Raw genomic sequence first — 18,039 nt, forward strand, 5'->3', positions numbered from 1 at the left:
CGCAACGCCTTCTTCTTCTCCACCGCTTCTCCGTCTTCTTTGCACTTCTCTCTCCCCACCTCACCCTTTTGGCCACCCTTTTTTTTCCTCTTCTTCTTGCCCAGCTTCTCTCCTTTGGGTTCTCACTCATTTCGATTATTCCTAGATCTGCTAGTTCAGGTCATTTCTATCGCCATCCGGCTGTCATCATGAACAGTCTGGTGGCCACGCCTCCTGTCCCTCCTCATTTCTACGAGAACCCTCGATTCTCTCCCTCCCGTATAAGTACGTCTACTCCTGGAAAGCTCGTCTTGACTTCTATGTTTCAAGGCTGCCCTTTGAAAAATTCTATGCTGACCGAAATCTTAGTGTCTACACCTTCGTCGTCCTACACCAGCCGAAAGCGGAAAGCCGACGAAGATGGCAACGATCATGATGGACGCATGTCCGCCTCTCCCACCAACTCGCCAGCCTTTACTCCTCGCCAGCTCCCATCTTTCCGAAATATCAAACGTTCCCGGCCGAATGTCTCCGGCAGACCTCTTTCCCTACCTCGTCTCCTAGAGACCCTCGATACCGATGCCTTACGCACAGTGCTCCGGACCATGTGCGAACGCCACCCTCAACTTGCCGACGAGGTTGCCCAAACGTCTCCCCGGCCAAGTGTCTCTTCTACCCTGCAGGTGCTGCGAAACTATCAAGCCGCCCTTCAGTCCTCATTCCCCCTGGGTGGCAACACCGAATCCGACTACGCCTATAATCGAGTACGACAGCCGCTTACGAACCTCCTGGAAGCTCTGAGCGATTTCACGCCTAACTTCCTTCCTCCAAACGAATCACAGCCATCGATTTCTTTGAGCTACCTGGACGGGGCTACGGATATCATCCACGCCCTGCCCCGCTGGAGCACGCCACAGAACAATATCGAGCGGGATTCGGCCTATGATGAGATTTGCAAAGCCTGGATCCTGGTGATTCGGGAAGCAGCAAAGCGAGGTGGAGGTATTCAGCTGCAGTACGGTGGCTGGGACCAAAAGTTGGCAAAGCACAACCAGAACTCTGGGGGCAAGATGCAGGCGGCAGTCAACGAACTCGGGCAGAGCCTGGGCTGGATGAACGGACCTGACTCGCCGTCCCACGGCGCTGGCAACAACGAAATGGGCTCCATTCGAGACCAGCTTCTGTCTGGCACGTATGGCCTAGGCACACCTGTCAAGGTTGGACCCTGGTGAGCAAGAGGGAGTTGTTCCCGTGACTCATCGCCGAACGACTCGGCGCCCATATCTTCCAATAACCTCAATATTTGACGACCACTTAAACACCATCTCGCATAACAACCATATGCACTCACCTCGCATCCTCTATCTGCTGCATCGACCCCCTTGACTCCGTTGTGAGCTTCCTCCGACGATCCCAAACAGACACCCCGACCGGACCATGTTCGACGTATGCCACGATCACGACCCCCCTATTGCATGACCTTTAGAGAAATCATCAGGTCTCAGAATGGCGTTTATATTATGCAAAGGCGAATAACCTGACAATTTTGTTTCCTTTTCTTTTCCCCCTTTTCTTTTCTGTTTGGGGGTATTCGGGAGGAAGACAAAACGTGCTATGTCAAGCTTGATCAAGCTTGACCTTGAATTATACCCTCCCGAATGAACCAAACACACTCCTCAATCCACCCTTGCCTCATTGGGGCTTTGTTGTTTCCTTCTCTATGCTTTTTTTCCTTCGTATTCCGAATTTCCACTTGTGGCTTTCTTCCTTCCCTCGCTTTCTATTTATTTCCAGTTTCTTTTGTTTATCATATTCAAATCTCGGGTGGCCTGCTTTCATGTTTGCCTTTTTGCCTTGTGTAGCGCTATCTGGAGTCATGTATATCCCTTCCACTGTCCTATCCGCTCTGCCCTGGTCGTCACCTTCAGCTTCGTCTACGTCAGCATGGATCCTGAAACCCCTGTGGTTACGACTGGCATCTGGTACAGTCACAACTGATCACGCACTCTGGCTACACATTTCCCTAGCGGCTGATCCAAATTCTCGGGCGGAAGTTCTACTCAGAAGCCTTGAGGCATGTCACTTGTCAGGGTAGACTTGGGATCTCCCTACATGCCATGAAGGGGAATTCAGCAGAGACGGTTGCAAGCTAGCTAGCTCAATGAAATTTATTTGAAATAAAAAGACTCAAATTCAACTGCTTGCACGCTAGTTTAAAGATTTGTAGTAGTTCAGAGACTTGCGATCATTTAACTGAGACCAAAACGCCATATCCCGTTCACGTCGTTTGTTTGACGGCGATTAGAGCAACAATATTATATACAAAAGTAGCGATTCAATATCTTTCCCCCAGGGCAGGTCAAATCAAAGCACGCTTCATGACCCGGAATAACCAACCCGCATCTTCCCATCCACCTTGAGTACCAGGCTTCTCGACGCTCCCCACGGACTCTCCATCCGTATGAGAGAGGGCATCCGCGTCATCATCTTCAGCAGATGCCAGCGACAACGTATCATGAGCCCGCTCCTCCACTTCGGATCGGACATGCGGACCCTCCTCAAACGTGACAATCGTCGACGTCGCAGCCGTCCCAATCCTCGTAGCAGAAGCAGGAGCAGGAGCCGGCCACTCCTCTACCCCAAACAACGTCCACTCAACCAACCGATCAATCCAGCTACCAAGTCCAAACCCACGTTCACGCGTGAGCCGCTGCAAATCCGCCTCATCGAATTCATCTGGGGTATCATCCGAGAACGAATCATACTCAGAATCACTATCGTCCTCGCCATCCCAGAACTCAGATTCATCATCCGAGAACCCGCGCTCCCGCTGCAACGACGCCATTTCCGCACGGATACGCTCGTCCACGAAATCAGGTACCAATCCCGACCCCCGACCCCGGGATACGGGACTCATAGTACCGACTCCAGGACTGGGGGCTTTCCCTCCCGCCCCCGTGGACGACGCAGATGAAAGCGGCGGGATAGTCGTCATCGTCAACCCGGCCCGACTACCCCGTCGACTACCACCACGCGAGCGCGAGCTACGGCGGGAATACGCCGCCGGCGTGGAAGTTCCCGAGCGAGACTTGCGTGACGAGGCGCCCGATTTAGTACGGTGGTGGTGGCGTTGGGGGTGTGGAGTCGTGGCGTCGTCGAGGGACATGTCGACGAGACTAGTTGAGCTCTCGCGCTTGGAGAGCCAGCTTTGACCTTTTTCCTCGCGGGTGGATGAGGCAAGCGCTATACCTGCGCGAAGCATCCATTCCGCGTCGGACTTGGAGGATGCATCGCCGAATTGGCGCCGTGCGTGTGTGGAAACAGTCTGTTTCTTGTGCGAGGCTTGGTGGTGGTGTAGTGCCAGGGTGACTTCTTTACTGTGTAGATTCGTATCGCTTAGTAGGCCGGCTCGGGTTGAGCTTTTGCTTCGGGCATGGCGGGTGCGCGATGAGCTGCGTGAGTGCGAGAGTATGGGCGGTGTGCTGGGTACGGAGACGCTGGAGAGATAGGAGGTTCGTGGTGGTGTTCTGCTACCGCTGGCTGTGTGGTCGTGGGCATCACGATCGGTGGTGCCGTGGCGGGTGTTGAAGTAGTCTTCGGGCTCGATGTCGTCGTCGATGGGGAACCGGGGTGTAAGTGGAGCAAGCGAGACGTGATTTAGGTTGGGGTAGGAGCGGCGAGAGGGGAACCCGCCCGAGTTGGTGAACTGGCAGCAGTGTTAGAGGTTGGATTGGAAATTTGTTGTATAGGTAGGGTATTGTTAATTGGTGATACTCACGTCCATGATGGATTTTGATAAGCTCCAGGAGGATTGAGAAAGCAAAGGTGGTTGACAACCGTGGAAATGCGGAGTCACTGCACGTGTGGCATGTGAAAGTGGCCGTGCACTTCGGCTTTGAGTCGGTTGATTAATCGACTTGTCGTCATATCTTACTTCCACTATTAGCTGGATATTATTTTCAATTATATGTTCAAGTTAATCTATACAAGAATGATTTTGCAAAGGTAATCATAAATCAGATTGTGGTATGTGTGGTGGTTGGTCAGATCAATCGTCCAATGTCTCCATCTATATACTTCGAGCTGGACGGGTGGCATGACCGAGGAAGTACACCACACCACGATTAAAAGAAAAAATGATCTAAATATGGAAAATTTGAATTTTAATATATCATGTCTATTCATCAACAAATCATCTGTACACCAAAACGTCCAAAGTATATACAATATGTGCACACTCCTCGCGCTGAACTACAGCCGAGAGTCATGGAAATCCAAAACATCAGCCCCCTTGACCCGCAAGTCTTCGAGAACGTTATACTCCATAATCCACTTCATTCGCTCAGACAGTGCCTCGGGATTGAAGTTGTTAGTCATTTCATCCGGAGAATCAGAGCTAGCCAGCTTGCCAGCTTCGAAGCTGGTCTGTGTAACCCGGTCTGTCCGGGGCTTGCGCAGGTTCTGATAGAACTGGAATGCGGACTGCAGATCATCGTTCTTCCAGTGACGGAGGATAGTCGCAAGGGCGATTCCTGATTCAATGGCCATGCAAGTTCCTTGGCCTGTGGAATTGGCGTTAGCAATGAAACAAGTCCATGTCGAGGGGAAGTAAAGACTTACCTTGGTGAGGAAGGGTCGAGTGGGCAGAGTCACCCAACAAAATGATACCCGAATCCTTCTGACCATCCTTCATCTCGTACCACTTATCCAGCGGATCACGGACATACAGCGCCTGCTTCAGCATACGACCATCGGGCGAACTCTTGCGCAGACCCTCGATAATATCCTGCACCTGCGGACACCAGTCACGCACATGCTCGTGCAAGCTAGAGATCTCAGAGCGCGACATCCAGCTCTCTGAGTCCCAGGAGTCGAGCGTCTCAGACATGAATCCGATAATGGCCGCGCGATCGGTGCCGGTCTCCTGGTTGCCAATAGGCAGAATCAAGACGTGGCGCTGGGGACCACGGAAGTTGACAGTCTTCCTGAGCAACTTTGCCGTCTCCTCGGGGAGGTCCTTGTAGTCGACAAAGCCACGGTACACCACCTGGCCAGAGTAGTTCGGTGAGTCGGCCAGTCCCATGTCCCGACGCACATTAGACTTGATACCATCACACCCAATCACGATATCCGCATCAGCCGTGCTGCCGTCCTGGAACTTAAGAGTGTATGGTGCGGCACCAGCATCCGTGTTCCGCTCAATCGACGCAAGATGCTTTCCAAGATTCAAGCAAGACTCGGGCACGCGCTCCTTTAGCGAATCCAACAAGTGCGCACGGTGCAACAAGCGGGCAGGCGGTTGCGAGAACTCTTCAATGTGACCCAGGTACTCTCCATCTTTATAATTGTGGTACTCCATATAGCAGGGCAACTTGCGCGACGACTTCCGCGTCATGCTCTCCTGGAGCCCGAAGGCATCCAGAATTCGGTTGGCATTGGAGGTGATGTTCACGCCGGCACCGACTTCGGCGAATTGTGGTGCCTGCTCGTAGAGCTGGATATTCTTTAGACCGGCATATAAGGCGGCATTTAGGAATGACATGCCACCGAGGCCGCCGCCAACGATGGCGATGCGCTTGTCCTCGAAGCCCATTTTTAGCGGGGTAGATGGAGGGGCGAGAGAAACTGGATGAATTGGCCGGATAGGAGACTGGTAAAAGAGAATGCAAAATGCAAATGCAAATGTACAGTGTGTGAAGAGGGGTTGATAATGTCCCTCGCGCAAGGCTATATATATCAAGCCTGTTTAGCGGGATATCGGCATCTCCCCGCCTGGAGGATTACCGATCCGATCAAGTCCAAGCTGGAGGTGGCTTTTCGGAGCGTGGAGTTGGACGTGGGGTAATCGCCCGTCTAGTTCTCCCGAGTGTAGACTACTGTAAACGTCTGCGGATATCCCGGACGATCAAACGGATAATTAAGTCGTTAGGAAGCTACTAGTATACATACGTTTAGATCTAGACTTTGTCGGAGGCATCAAGTACGATCGATAGGTGCAGCCGTAGTAGATAGGGGATATATATTGCGTCCGAGCCAGTAGAGTACGACAATCTCAAGTTATACCTATTATACGAAATGCTAAGAAATATGATAATATCCTCATCAAATCCTATCAAAACTTCTCTAATGTACCATTTCTAACAACATCCTCCCCTGTAGTTCTGTCAGCACTGCACAACATAACCTTGCAGCACCATGAGGGAATCGGAAGCCCCCGCCATTTTGGTGGCGTCCAGCATCCGAAGGACCCACTGCTGTCGGATGGGGTCACCTTAGTCAGCAACTGGCCGGAAAGCCGATTCAGGTCAGGTGAACGATTGCTGGCGTGCCGAGTCAGCCGAACCTTAAACTAATCATCTTGCCTCTCATTGGCGGTTAGACAGCTCCATGCTTCCTACACTATGTGATCCCATTTTCCGACAGGGAAACTTTTATGATACGTTTATCGGGTCAAATGATTGATGCTTGCGTTATGATCATGTAGATTGGAAAATTTTTTTTCTGATTTAATTACAATCCCGAAAACTTTATTTATCCCCGGATACGCCAGGCTCGTAATCTGTTCAAACTTCAGACTGGGTCAAGCAACAACTCCTGGTATAACGGTATAACGACTTTTGTTTTTACTCCACAATCTTGCCCTTGTTCACAACAAAGCCCTCTAGAGCAGAGATAGCTGCCCACAGGCGGTTCTCAGCCTCGGGGAACACCAGGGAGCGCGGGCTGTAGAAAACCTCGTCGTGGACCTCCTCGGGGTGTCGGGGAAGGCAGTGCATGAACTTCCAGCCCTCCTTGGCACCACCACGCTTGGCCATCTCATTCGTGATCTGGAAGCCCTCAAAGGCCGCCATGCGCTTCTTGGCCTCTTCCTCCTGGCCCATGGACACCCAGGTGTCGGTCACGAGAATATCGGCATCCTTGACGGCCTCCTCGGGGATATTGGTCTGGGTGAGCTTGCCAGGAGTGGGGACACCCTCGCCGGCACGCTGGATAATCTCAAGCATCTCGGCGGGGATTTCGTAGCCCTTGGGCGTAGCGACGGCGATGTCGACACCCATCTTGGTAGCACCAATGGCCAGATCGAAGAGGACGTTGTTGGCATCGCCAACCCAGGCAATCTTCAGACCCTCCAGACCAAGACTGGAGAGGCCGTGGGCCTTGGGTGTGAAGGTCTCGTAGATAGTGAGGAAGTCGGCGATGATCTGCAGGGGGTGGAACGAATCGCACAAGGCATTGATCACGGGGACGGTGGAATGCTTGGCCAGGTCGGCCACATCAGAGTGCTTGGAAACTCGCGCAACAATGCAAGAAACCATGGAAGAGATGACGACGGAGGTATCGTATACTGACTCATTCACGCCGAGCTGAATGTCGTCCTTGCCCAGGAACATGGGGTGGCCGCCCATTTGAACGGTAGCGGCCTCTGTAGAAACACGGGTACGGGTACTCCGCTTGTTGAACATCATGGCGACGGTCTTTCCGGACATGGATCCCAGGAGGCTTTGCGGGATAGCTCCGGACTTGATGGTCCGCTTGTGCGAGGCGGCATTGCGCACCAGAGTTGCGAATTCCGCGGGCGTCAAGTCTGCAATGGAGAGAAGGTGGCGGGGAGCGAAGGGAGAGGTAGGAGGAGTGGTTTGTGTCTGGTGGGCAAATCGTCGGAGTCCATTAGCCTGGAGTGTTCGACTCAGGGAAGAGGTGGAGCCGGCCAATTGAATTACACTTTGGGCGCCATAACGGGTGGCAGCTTTAAGACCGCTAGCCATGGTGGGCTGTGGGTTTTGGAGATTGGAGGGAGGAAGTTGGGAGGGAAGGGGGGATGGTGTGGTGTAGCGTGCAATGGGAAGAGGGAACGAGGGAAAAGACAGGGAAGGGCCGGGGATCGGAGCGCAAAGATAGTGGAAAGCGCAATGACTCAACTCAAAAGTTGTCCGGAGAGGGCATTCTTGGCCTTGGCGCCTGGATACCTGAAAAGTTAGGTGTCTACTCCGATCTCTCCACACTTCCGTTATCGTGAGCTTATCGTCTTCGTCATCGCCCTTCCTTCTTCCCTCTTCCCCCTCCCTTCGACATTCCCTTGGGATAGAGAGAGAGACATCTGTCACTGTCATTCATTGCTTATAGAGTATCTGGCCGTGATGGCTGATGAGGAGAGCCGGCCGCTGCTGGACGAGCAAGCCAGGTCCTCTTCTCCTGGCCCGTCCTTGGGTACCGCCACTCGTCCCGACCAGCCTCGCCGATCATTTGAACTATCATCTGAATCAACACCGTTACTTCATCGTCGCAACGACGACATTACTACATATGGAACTGAACGAAGATTATCCGAGTCGGAGTTGGCCGATCATGATACCCCCAAGAAACAGAGCCGAGTGAGGTGGCCAACTGTGATATCCCTCGTGGTGCTAACCACCACTGTCTTGGGGATCCTGGTCTTTGCCTTTGCTGCACCGGCAATAGTCAAAGAATATGCTCAAGAAGCAGCAGTATTCAAACCAATCTCACTTTCGATCGATTCCACGACGGAAGATGGCGTGCGAGCTCGAGTACAAGGCGACTTCGTCATGGATGCCCGTCGTGTGAAGACCAAGTCGATGCGTGACTTTGGGCGCTTCATGACCTGGATAGCCCGAGAGGTTGAGACGGGAGAATCAGACGTCGAGGTGTATCTACCGGAGTATGGAAATATCCTGGTGGGAAATGCGCATTTGCCATCTATTAAAGTCAACATTCGCAATGGGCATCAAACCCATGTTGATTTTCTGACCAACTTGACCGCGGGAGACATCAAGGGTCTGCATTCAATTGCTAGAGATTGGATAGAAGGAAGGTTAGCACGCCTGAGTGTGCGAGGCAAGGCAACCCTGCATTTGAAATCAGGCATCCTAGCCCTTGGTACTCAGACATTGACGGATACCGTCACATTTGAAGGTAAAAATCTCATGAACTGATGTATTCGGGTTGATACTGACTGTCAAAAAGAAAATAATTTCCCTGCTCTTCCCAAGATTGACATCACCAAGCTTAACGTGCATGACGCTGCACACGGAGCTTTGGCTGTGGACGTTCAAGTGTCCGCGGGCATTGATTCTCCCGTTGCCCTTACAATTCCAGCACTCGAATTCGCAGTGTTTGTACCAAACTGCTCACCCGGTGATCCTTATATCCTGGTTGCCGATGCCAAAACAGCCGAGGTTCAAGTGCGCCCAGACGCACCGACCATTATCAGCGCTCAAGGCCTTATCAATCAACTGCCTGACGAATTAACCACCACCTGTCCGGGAGGCAATGGCTCACCATTGGACTTTTTGGTTTCGAATTATGTCCAGGGTATTCAGTCCACCATTTATGTCCGTGGTGCAGACTCACCATCGACTGAAACCCCAGCGTGGATTGCCGATCTGCTACGCAGTGTTACTGTGCCACTGCCATTTGCAGGAAGTCCTCTGGATGACCTCATGAAGAACTTTACCATGACAGACACGCATTTCTCCCTTCCTAATCCATTTGCGGAACCAGGATCTCCGGACTCCCAGCCTACAGTATCTGCCCTGGTGAAGGTGCTTATTAGCTTGCCGGATCAGATGAACGTTCAAGTCGAGGTCCCAAGCGTTCGAGCTCTTACGAACGTGTACTATACTGGGAAGGAACTAGGTGTCTTGAACATCGACAAATGGCAAGACGCCAACTCGACGAGGGTGGAGCTTGAGGATGGCTCCTCGGCGCTGCTTGTGGAGTTCCCCATCAAGGATGCCCCATTACAAGTAACGGACAGCGATGTTCTGGCGCAGGTTGTCCAAGAGATGCTTTTCGGCGACAAGGGAGTCATCTTGCATGTTGCTGCCACCGTAGATGCGAAGGTCGAGACGGGGCTGGGTCGCTTCGCCGTGCACGGGATTCCGGGAGAAGGGAACGTGCCCGTCAACAGTATGTTTTCGTATTCTTCATGAACTAGATTAGTATAAATACACGCAGCGTATTTTGTGTTCAGTTGATTGACATCCTCATAGTTCCGACTGGAAACTCGATTGGCAACCTCAATCCCACCATCGTATCTATGCAGTTGGGCGACACTACTGAAACTTCTTTGGACGTATCTGTTCTAATGAACTTTACAAACCCAACCAACTACTCTGCGACTATTCCCTTCTTTGATGTTGAGTTGCTATTCAACGCGACGGCTATCGGCCATGTTTTCGCCCGCAATTTATCAGTAGTCCCTGGGAACAACACCAACGTCTCGATTCAGATGTCTTGGGATCCATTTAGCAACGGAGGTCAGGCTGGAGTAGAAGCTGGGCGGAAGTTTGTTTCATCGTATATCTCAGGTAGGCATTCCAGATGGATTCAGATGACAGAATTGATGGCTCACTGATTTGCAGGAACTAACACAACTGTGACGATTAAGACGCATGAAGGGACGTTCCCTACACTTCCGGACCTTGGCAAAGCTCTTTCAGTCTTGTCATTCAATGTTCCTGTCCCACATGTGTCAATACCTCGAGCACCAGGGGATGACGACGAAGATGATAAACCTCCCCATTTCATACAAGACGCAACAGTATGTTCCTTTCTGCCTCTTAACGAAACCTGCATGCCCGCAAATCCAGTACTAACATAAATCTTCCTTAGCTCCACCTTTGGTCCTCTACAGTTGAGTTCACCGTATTCTCCCCCACAGCCGAGACCAGCATCACCGTCACCTCAATAGACGCGACGTCATATCATGAAGACGAACCATTGGGCCACATCAACTACTATAAACCGTTCGATATTCCTCCCGGTATTTCCCATTCGCCTCGGTTACCTGTTGAACTAGTCCTAGGCGGGGTAGGTTATGACACCTTGCGTAAGGCTCTGGGGCAAGAGTTGGTGTTGGATGCCGTTGCTAAGGTTGGGGTGCGGGTTAAGAATTATACTGATATCGTTCTTTATCATGGGAATGGGATTGTGGCGAAGGTAAGGATTTGATGGATTTGGGTTGCTTTTGGGTGGACGTCTCTGCATCGGAAACGGTTGATGCATTTGTTTAGTTTCCTGGAAAATCTTGCTGCCGTTTAGGCCGTGATTCCTTTTATGATACCTAATGAAGTACACGTTCATGTGTCAAGCAAGGGTTGTTGACATCGAGTACGAAATTACATAATTTTATACACTTAGTCTTTACGCTCGAGCATGCCTTGAATGTGGGAAATTGAATGAAACCGGAAAGACAAATGATTGTGACATTTTACAAACGAGGCCCGGAGTAGCATCAACCTTGGAATTAGACAGAGACTGAATTGAAATTGGCACACATAGATTGAAAGATAGCGCAGCAAAGAAACCAAAATCGTATTGGGTATGTATATTTTTGACTTCGAGGCTTGGAAATGCGCTTAGCCGGGGGGCAGGGTGCTGGCATCGACAACGTCGGCGGCATCCTTCTCGATCTCCTCGGTGTGCTCGGACAGAGGGGAACGGGGCAGAGCCATGAGACCGGTACGGGTGGACTCGAGGATACCGAAGGGACCGATCAGCTTGAGGAAGGAGTCGATACGGCTGGGCTTGGCGGAGCTGTGGAGAGGTCAAGTTAGTACAAAAGTATGACACATCGGGAGAGGGAGGCTAGGGGACGTACACCTCAACAATGCAGTTGTTGTTGCTGATATCCAGAACCTTACCACCGAATTGGTGGGCCAGGCGGGTGATAGCATCCAGATGCTCGTGCTTGTGACGCAGAGCCTGGCTGGGAGGCAGGTTACGGGGGTGGTATTCAACCTCCTGGAAGCCGTGGCCCTGGCCCTCCTTCAAAGACTCAGCGGGAGTGGTGATCTCGCGGTGGTGCTGGAGGAGCTCCTCGAAGAACTCGGGGCCGAGGATGGAGACCTTGGCGAGGAGGAGCTCGCGCTGGACCAGAGCAGAGTCGGTGTAGTCCAGAACGGCCCAGACGGGGACAAGGTCGTCGAGCTGGCGGCGAGCCTGCTCAACAACACCGTCCTGGCCCTGGAGCACGATGGTCATGCGGGACAGATCATCGACCTCGGTCTTGCAGACGACCAAACTGTCAATGTTGAAGCCACGGGCGGCCAGAATACCGGACACACGGGACAGCACACCGGGCTCGTTCTGAACCAGGCAGTTCAGAACGTGGCGCTTCGGAGGGTTGCTCGGAGGCACGGGAGTCTCGTACAGAATAGAAGAGACGGCGGTAGGAGCATCCCACTGAGGAGAGGCGTCGGAAACCGGCAGGGGGAGAGGGGAGCGGCGGTGCAATGCCTTGTAGGCTAGAGCAGAGGTCGAGCTGCTGGAGGAGGCGCGGAAAGCATTGAAACGAGAAGCTGCAGCGCTACGAGAGCGAGCAGCGGCTGTCGACTGCGACAGCAGCGACGCCGACGCCGAGGACAGCGTCAATGGGCGCCTGAAAGCCATGGTATAGGAAACACCGAGAGTTGTGCGATGAATCACTCCAGATGCTCCGGATTCTTTTTCGCAGATACTGGGGCTACTCTTCCGACCTCGGGGCAGCTGACTCACTGCGTACTAACCGGATAGGGACTAGCGCTAGCTGACCGCCGATAGTGTCGAGCAACTATGCAAATGCATCGGGTAGATCAATAGCTATCAAGGTCTTGAGAAAAGTCCCCGAGTATTGCCTAGGGATGGGTATCAAGTAGTTAGACAGAGTATCAGGATAACAACATTTATCTGTGTTTGCTCATTAGCTCAAATTACCAAAAACTATGTGGCAAGGCTGAGCCTACACAGCACGGTTCTCCACGGCCTCGTGCAATGGTGAATGTACAAGGACGAATGGCCTTCAAAGCCAACACAGAGATCTAAAAAAGCTGCTCCATTGAAAGATTAAAGAGAGAAAGCTGAACCTCGACTGACATTTAACCGTTTATTCTTTCATCCATGTCCGTGCTAAGATTGCCGTAATTGAAGTATTGAATTAATTACCACTTTGGGACTAGCGCCATGCATATACACGTGACCTGTAGCATTTTCCATGCAATTGATATTCATACAGACGAATAGTCAAAGATATCATTCCAGTAAGCTTTCCGAACTGTCAATTCTAGCGCTTTAGCTGGTGTAGGCAGTGAAGCTTCTTGGTATCGGTCTCGGCCCACTCTCTTAGCCGCGCCTCGACTCCGGTTCTTCTACCTCCTAGGAAACTTCCCCTTCCCGCCTTTGGCCTTTTTACCCAATCAACCCTTCGGCTCGTCTACATCTTTCTCCTCCACCTCACATACTTCTGTCGCCATGGCCGACGACGATCGCCGAGTCAAGCGCTCGCGCTTCGATCAGACCGATCCTGAGCCTCGCCGCTCTCGATTCGACCGCCGCTCCCGATCCCCATCCGCTAGACAATCCGAGTCGACTCGCACCCGCAGTCCTTTGAGTCGCGAGCCACGCAGTCCGGCCGGAGACGGTTCGGCAAAGGCTGCACTTGATCCTGCCGCAGCAGCTGGTAGGTTGGGGGCTGTGATTTGTCTCTTGAGAGGAGATTCAGGATATTGCATAGCTAACACTTATTGTTCTGGTTTGAATAGCTGCCGCGGCAGCGAAGATCAATGCTCAGTTGCAGGCAAAGAAGGGCATTCAGCATGTTGATGTTCCGCCAATTCGCTCGGTAAGTAATGTGCAGCCATCACTTGAATCCAGGCGAAAGCTAATACCTTTTTTTCAGACCGATAGCCCGGGAGCGCATCCAGACTCGAACACAGACGGCAAGCCCAACACCGAAATCTACGTCGCCGATGGAGACTACATCAAAGATATTGAGATCAACGATTTGCGCAACCGATATACCCTCACCAAGGGCTCTACACAAAAAATGGTAATTACTCCTGTTGTCGTTGGCTGATTCTCCAGACCTCTGTCCACTTTTGGTGAACATGGTTGTTTGTGCTTGGGTTTATCCCGTTCTCTACTCCCTTCTCTTGATCTCATATCTCTTGTGTGTGGTTGGATGAAGCTTACTCAAACCAACGCAATGCATAGCATCTTACCTCCCCTCTGTGGCATCTGCTAACCTCGGCTGCGTGACTTTTAGATCAAAGATGAAACTGGCGCCGGTACGCCTTCTTCTCGTGTATTCATATGGATAAAGAGACTTACCACTTACTCGTTTTTAAGATGTCACCACCCGAGGAAACTATTACCCGGACAAGAATATGGCGACCGCTGCCGTATGTACTCGTTCCCCTATGGCACTGAACTAGTTACTGATCTTGTTATCGCAGAACCCACCTCTCTACCTTCATGTGACCAGCACCAACAAGGAAGGTCTTGAGAAGGCTGTACAGATCATCGACGATCTGATGAAGAAGGAACTTCCCAACCTGGTCGACGAGCGACGGTTCCGTAGGAGGGAGCCTGAGCAGCAAGTAGAGCGGGATGAATTCGGTCGCGTATGATTTCCTGCTGATGAGCTGGGAGGGAAATGTAACATTGCTGACTTTATACAGCCTAAATGGCCTGATGAGCGGATTCCCATCGACCTCGAGCCGATTCCTGGATTCAACCTGCGTGCCCAGGTTGTTGGTCAGGGCGGCAACTACGTGAAGCACATCCAGCATAAGACTCGCTGCCGTGTCCAGATCAAGGGCCGCGGTTCTGGATTCATCGAATCTAGCACTGGCCGGGAAAGCGACGAACCGATGTTCTTGCACGTCGCGTAAGTTTCAAGAAACCCCCTGACTCAGGAATCATTCATACTAATCATTCTCAACAGCGGTCCCGACCCCAATGATGTTCAAGCTGCCAAGGAGCTCTGTGAAGACCTTTTGGCCAACGTCCGGGAACAGTACCAGCACTTCAAGGATAACCCGCCACAGCACAACTACGGTGGATACGGCCGCGGTGGCGGAGATCGTTACCACGGCGGTGGTGGAGGTAGAGGTGGATATGGCTATAGGGATCGATACAACGATCGCCACCAGCAACATCACCAGCAATCCCCCGGTCCTTCCGCCAGCCCCACCGATCAGGCTGCTTCGACCGCCGCCAGTGCCGACTATAGCGCGTATGCCCAGTACTATGGATCTGCCGACCCTTACGCCGCCTATGGTGGATACCAAAACTACGTGGCCTACTATCAATACTACCAGCAAGCCGCTGCTGCCCAGCAGCAGCAACAACAAGCAGCCGAGGGCCAGGCGCCCCCTCCCCCTCCTCCCGCCAGCGAAGCGCCCCCCCTCCCCCCCCGGGCTCTGATGCTCCTCCCCCACCCCCAGGCGGAGGTAGCTATGGTGCGGTATGTGACTCTGTCTTTAGACCCCTACGCCCGGACGTAAATTTGACTGACATCATTCTTCAGGTCCCACCCCCACCTGGTCTGTAAATACACAGTTTCCGCGCAAGTGGGCAGATTGATCTTGCCTTCATGGTCATTAGGGAGCATGGAACATACATGAACTTGGTTGACGGGGCTCAAAATGGGTAAAAAGGATACAGCGATCTCGATTTTTCCCTGCGAGTTTTTCTTAAGGTCGAACTGGTCTTCGTGATTATTTTCAAAAAGGTGTTTTTTTGTTTTTAATTTCTCTAGTGCTCTTCGTCTTCGATAATTAAGATGACGGTAATAGTATCGCCTCGCCAGCGTTCAGTTCCTACTAGAATTAATCCAGTGGCTTCCTCCCTCTGCACGTCTTCACCTTGGTTATATGCCTAAACAACACCGATATTATCGACTTCTTGGTGTACATTGGCAGTTTGAGAGCCGACTCTTGGAGACTAGGGAGGTCCAGCTAAACATGCTCTAAAGGGGATTATATTTGGTATGAGCAGTCACCTGGTTCATGTGAAAGCACTGGACCCAAACACCAAAACAATGCAAGTAAGAAGAGATAGCAGGGGAAAAGAACAAGAGTACGCATGCAATAGAAAAGAAAAGGGCATCATTTCAGTGAACGTGTATCCAGACTAACCATAATCTTCACGGAGATCATTTATTTGATCCATCATAAAACCATAAAGAGCATCAGCAGCCTGCATCTTGCCCTTCCGCTTTGCCAAACCAGAGGGACCCTCCTTACAAAAGTCGCAAGCATAGTCACAAGGAGATGCAGATGGATCGAGCCGATCAGGCCTTGCACCACCATAGACGGACGGCGGCTGCTGAGAGCCCATCTCTTCCAACTCATAGTCCCCGAAGAGGTCTTTGATCAATGCATGCCGACACTTAGTAACTGTCTCGCAGTAGCGGACGACCTTTTGGTAGCTTTCGCGCCGTGCCATTTGATTCTTGAGTAATCCGGCAACATGAGACTTGGGCCCGCCACGATTACGCACGTTATCTGCGTCGCGCATGAGTCGATCGGCGATTCGATCTCGCTCTTGGGTGTTGTAGTAGACGAGAGAAGCTGCGGCGCGGCCGTCACGACCCGCTCGGCCTGATTCTTGCACGAATCCCTCGAAACTGCGTGGTGGGGTCCAGTGGACTACGAAACGGACCTGGGAATTGTCGATGCCCATCCCGAAAGCGTTTGTGGCCACAATTATTGAGAAGGTTGGAGGTGGTTTTCCGTCGCTACTCTGTGGAGGTGGCTGTGGTGAAGTCCACATTGCCTGAATCCGAGTTCGGTCTTGCGAGGTGAGACCCGCGTGGTAGGCCACGGCAGATATCATCTCTTCTGAGTCTAATCTACAGGCAAGTTCTTCAGAGGTTGCACGAAGTCCGACGTAGACGATCCCGGACATAGGAGGACGTTGCGGTGCTGTGTCTGCGCCGATGCGAGCTTCTTGACGGCGTTTGATGGCCTTGAGCCAAGCCAGTAGATCTTGCACCCGGAGGTCTTCCGGGGAGATATCATCATCTTCGTCGTAGTTTTGAAGATACCGTACTTCGTAGTGGATGTTAGGACGTGCAGATGGGGTGTTGAAAAGCTTGAGTTTGGCGAAGTTCAGGCCCAGAATAGTGATAATATCCGAGCGAACCCGGGGAGTAGCGGTAGCTGTGAGGGCCGTGATAGGGACGGGCGGGTCATCCAAATCCTTTCTGAACCAGCTCAACTCCTGGTAGGCTGGACGGAAGTCATGGCCCCATTCGCTAATACAATGGGCTTCATCGATCGCGATGCGGGTTAATTGGCCCTGCCGATGGACAGTGGAAAGGTTGCGACGGAAGCTATCTGTTTGACATAATTCTGGAGTAACATAAAGAAGGCGTGTACGGGGATGCCCTGAAAGCATGTCATCCATGATCAATCGCCGCTCCTCTAAAGGGGTGCTGGAGTTGATAGTCTGGACTGGTACGCCGATCGCCTGGAGAGCATTGACTTGATCCGTCTACCGAGGAGTTCGATTAGTATCTCACACTCAGAATCTAACCATGCTTAACATACCATCAAAGCAAGAAGAGGACAAATGACAATGGTGACTTGGAGGATGTCAGTGAGGTGTTGCAAGTATGAGTATAACCTGAATCTTCATGTAAGACTTACGTCCATTGCTGATGACGGCAGGGAGTTGAAAACACAGACTTTTGCCAAACGAGGTAGACGCCTGCAGAAACACATCATGGCCTTCGACAACTGCAGCGATGACTTCTCGTTGCAAGGGACTGGCACCAAGTCAGTATAGTAATGCGATTTTCGGAAATCACTGTACCGACCGGAACGATGTCTTGCGGAAGACGCGATGCAGGTAGAATTCCAGGTCTGGCTTTCGCTGCTGCAGACCTCCCGAACTAGCCATTTGGTAGCATGTCAAAGACAAATTTCCCTCAAAGTTGTCATATATGCTGGACGGTTGATGCGTTTCTTCTGAGCGCGTCGTCCTCGCGGCTGGGGACACGCGATATCACGTGATCGTATATTGATTTCTTGGAGAACATTCTCATTTGGGCAAGTATGCACTGCACCATTTGCTAAGGCACGACTAAGACAGTGCAAGATTACAGATCTCAACAAGCGACATTCATACCTAGTGAGTCAATGAGAAGTATTGAAAGTAGTATAGTCGAGATCTCAAACATTACTCATCCGTAAATAGGCGGGAGTCAGCAGGCCGTCGTACCAAGCATATTACTTTGAATCCTCATCACCATGAACGCCTGAAGTTTTGGTAAAA

The 18,039-nt window shown here is 51.8% G+C and overlaps 8 protein-coding genes across 8 annotated transcripts; 3 read left to right on the forward strand and 5 right to left on the reverse strand.

Annotated features, from left to right (window-relative positions):
• Nucleotides 1-188: 188 nt before the first annotated feature.
• Nucleotides 189-1,211, forward strand: N7496_008075 (cut8/STS1 family protein; the record flags this gene model as incomplete). Its single annotated transcript, XM_056700994.1, has 2 exons — nt 189-264; nt 349-1,211. 2 exons carry the CDS (start codon nt 189-191, stop codon nt 1,209-1,211), a joined length of 939 nt encoding a protein of 312 aa, XP_056553057.1.
• A 1,127-nt stretch (nt 1,212-2,338) lies between these two features.
• N7496_008076 (DUF3984 domain-containing protein) lies at nt 2,339-3,763 on the reverse strand (the record flags this gene model as incomplete). The annotated part of the gene is made up of 2 exons (XM_056700995.1): nt 2,339-3,685; nt 3,758-3,763. 2 exons carry the CDS (start codon nt 3,761-3,763, stop codon nt 2,339-2,341), a joined length of 1,353 nt encoding a protein of 450 aa, XP_056553058.1.
• A 467-nt stretch (nt 3,764-4,230) lies between these two features.
• N7496_008077 (uncharacterized protein) lies at nt 4,231-5,572 on the reverse strand (the record flags this gene model as incomplete). The annotated part of the gene is made up of 2 exons (XM_056700996.1): nt 4,231-4,541; nt 4,600-5,572. 2 exons carry the CDS (start codon nt 5,570-5,572, stop codon nt 4,231-4,233), a joined length of 1,284 nt encoding a protein of 427 aa, XP_056553059.1.
• A 1,030-nt stretch (nt 5,573-6,602) lies between these two features.
• argB (ornithine carbamoyltransferase) lies at nt 6,603-7,745 on the reverse strand (the record flags this gene model as incomplete). Its single annotated transcript, XM_056700997.1, has 1 exon — nt 6,603-7,745. One exon carries the CDS (start codon nt 7,743-7,745, stop codon nt 6,603-6,605), a length of 1,143 nt encoding a protein of 380 aa, XP_056553060.1.
• Nucleotides 7,746-8,117: 372 nt separating this feature from the next.
• N7496_008079 (uncharacterized protein) lies at nt 8,118-10,950 on the forward strand (the record flags this gene model as incomplete). Its single annotated transcript, XM_056700998.1, has 5 exons — nt 8,118-8,910; nt 8,962-9,906; nt 9,990-10,307; nt 10,362-10,540; nt 10,612-10,950. The coding sequence occupies 5 exons, from the start codon at nt 8,118-8,120 to the stop codon at nt 10,948-10,950; spliced, it is 2,574 nt and encodes an 857-aa protein (XP_056553061.1).
• Nucleotides 10,951-11,341: 391 nt separating this feature from the next.
• Nucleotides 11,342-12,390, reverse strand: N7496_008080 (acetolactate synthase regulatory subunit; the record flags this gene model as incomplete). The annotated part of the gene is made up of 2 exons (XM_056700999.1): nt 11,342-11,535; nt 11,600-12,390. 2 exons carry the CDS (start codon nt 12,388-12,390, stop codon nt 11,358-11,360), a joined length of 969 nt encoding a protein of 322 aa, XP_056553062.1. The 3' UTR covers nt 11,342-11,357.
• An 837-nt stretch (nt 12,391-13,227) lies between these two features.
• On the forward strand, nt 13,228-15,263 carry N7496_008081 (KH domain-containing protein; the record flags this gene model as incomplete). The annotated part of the gene is made up of 8 exons (XM_056701000.1): nt 13,228-13,435; nt 13,518-13,597; nt 13,655-13,804; nt 14,021-14,042; nt 14,104-14,156; nt 14,211-14,378; nt 14,436-14,644; nt 14,702-15,263. The coding sequence occupies 8 exons, from the start codon at nt 13,228-13,230 to the stop codon at nt 15,261-15,263; spliced, it is 1,452 nt and encodes a 483-aa protein (XP_056553063.1).
• Nucleotides 15,264-15,891: 628 nt separating this feature from the next.
• On the reverse strand, nt 15,892-17,664 carry N7496_008082 (putative RecQ family helicase RecQ; the record flags this gene model as incomplete). The annotated part of the gene is made up of 4 exons (XM_056701001.1): nt 15,892-17,256; nt 17,313-17,347; nt 17,412-17,530; nt 17,582-17,664. The coding sequence occupies 4 exons, from the start codon at nt 17,662-17,664 to the stop codon at nt 15,892-15,894; spliced, it is 1,602 nt and encodes a 533-aa protein (XP_056553064.1).
• Nucleotides 17,665-18,039: the final 375 nt, after the last annotated feature.

Source organism: Penicillium cataractarum (genome assembly GCF_028827025.1).
Source record: "Penicillium cataractarum strain IBT 29864 chromosome Unknown utg000007l, whole genome shotgun sequence".
Lineage (NCBI taxonomy): Eukaryota > Fungi > Ascomycota > Eurotiomycetes > Eurotiales > Aspergillaceae > Penicillium > Penicillium cataractarum.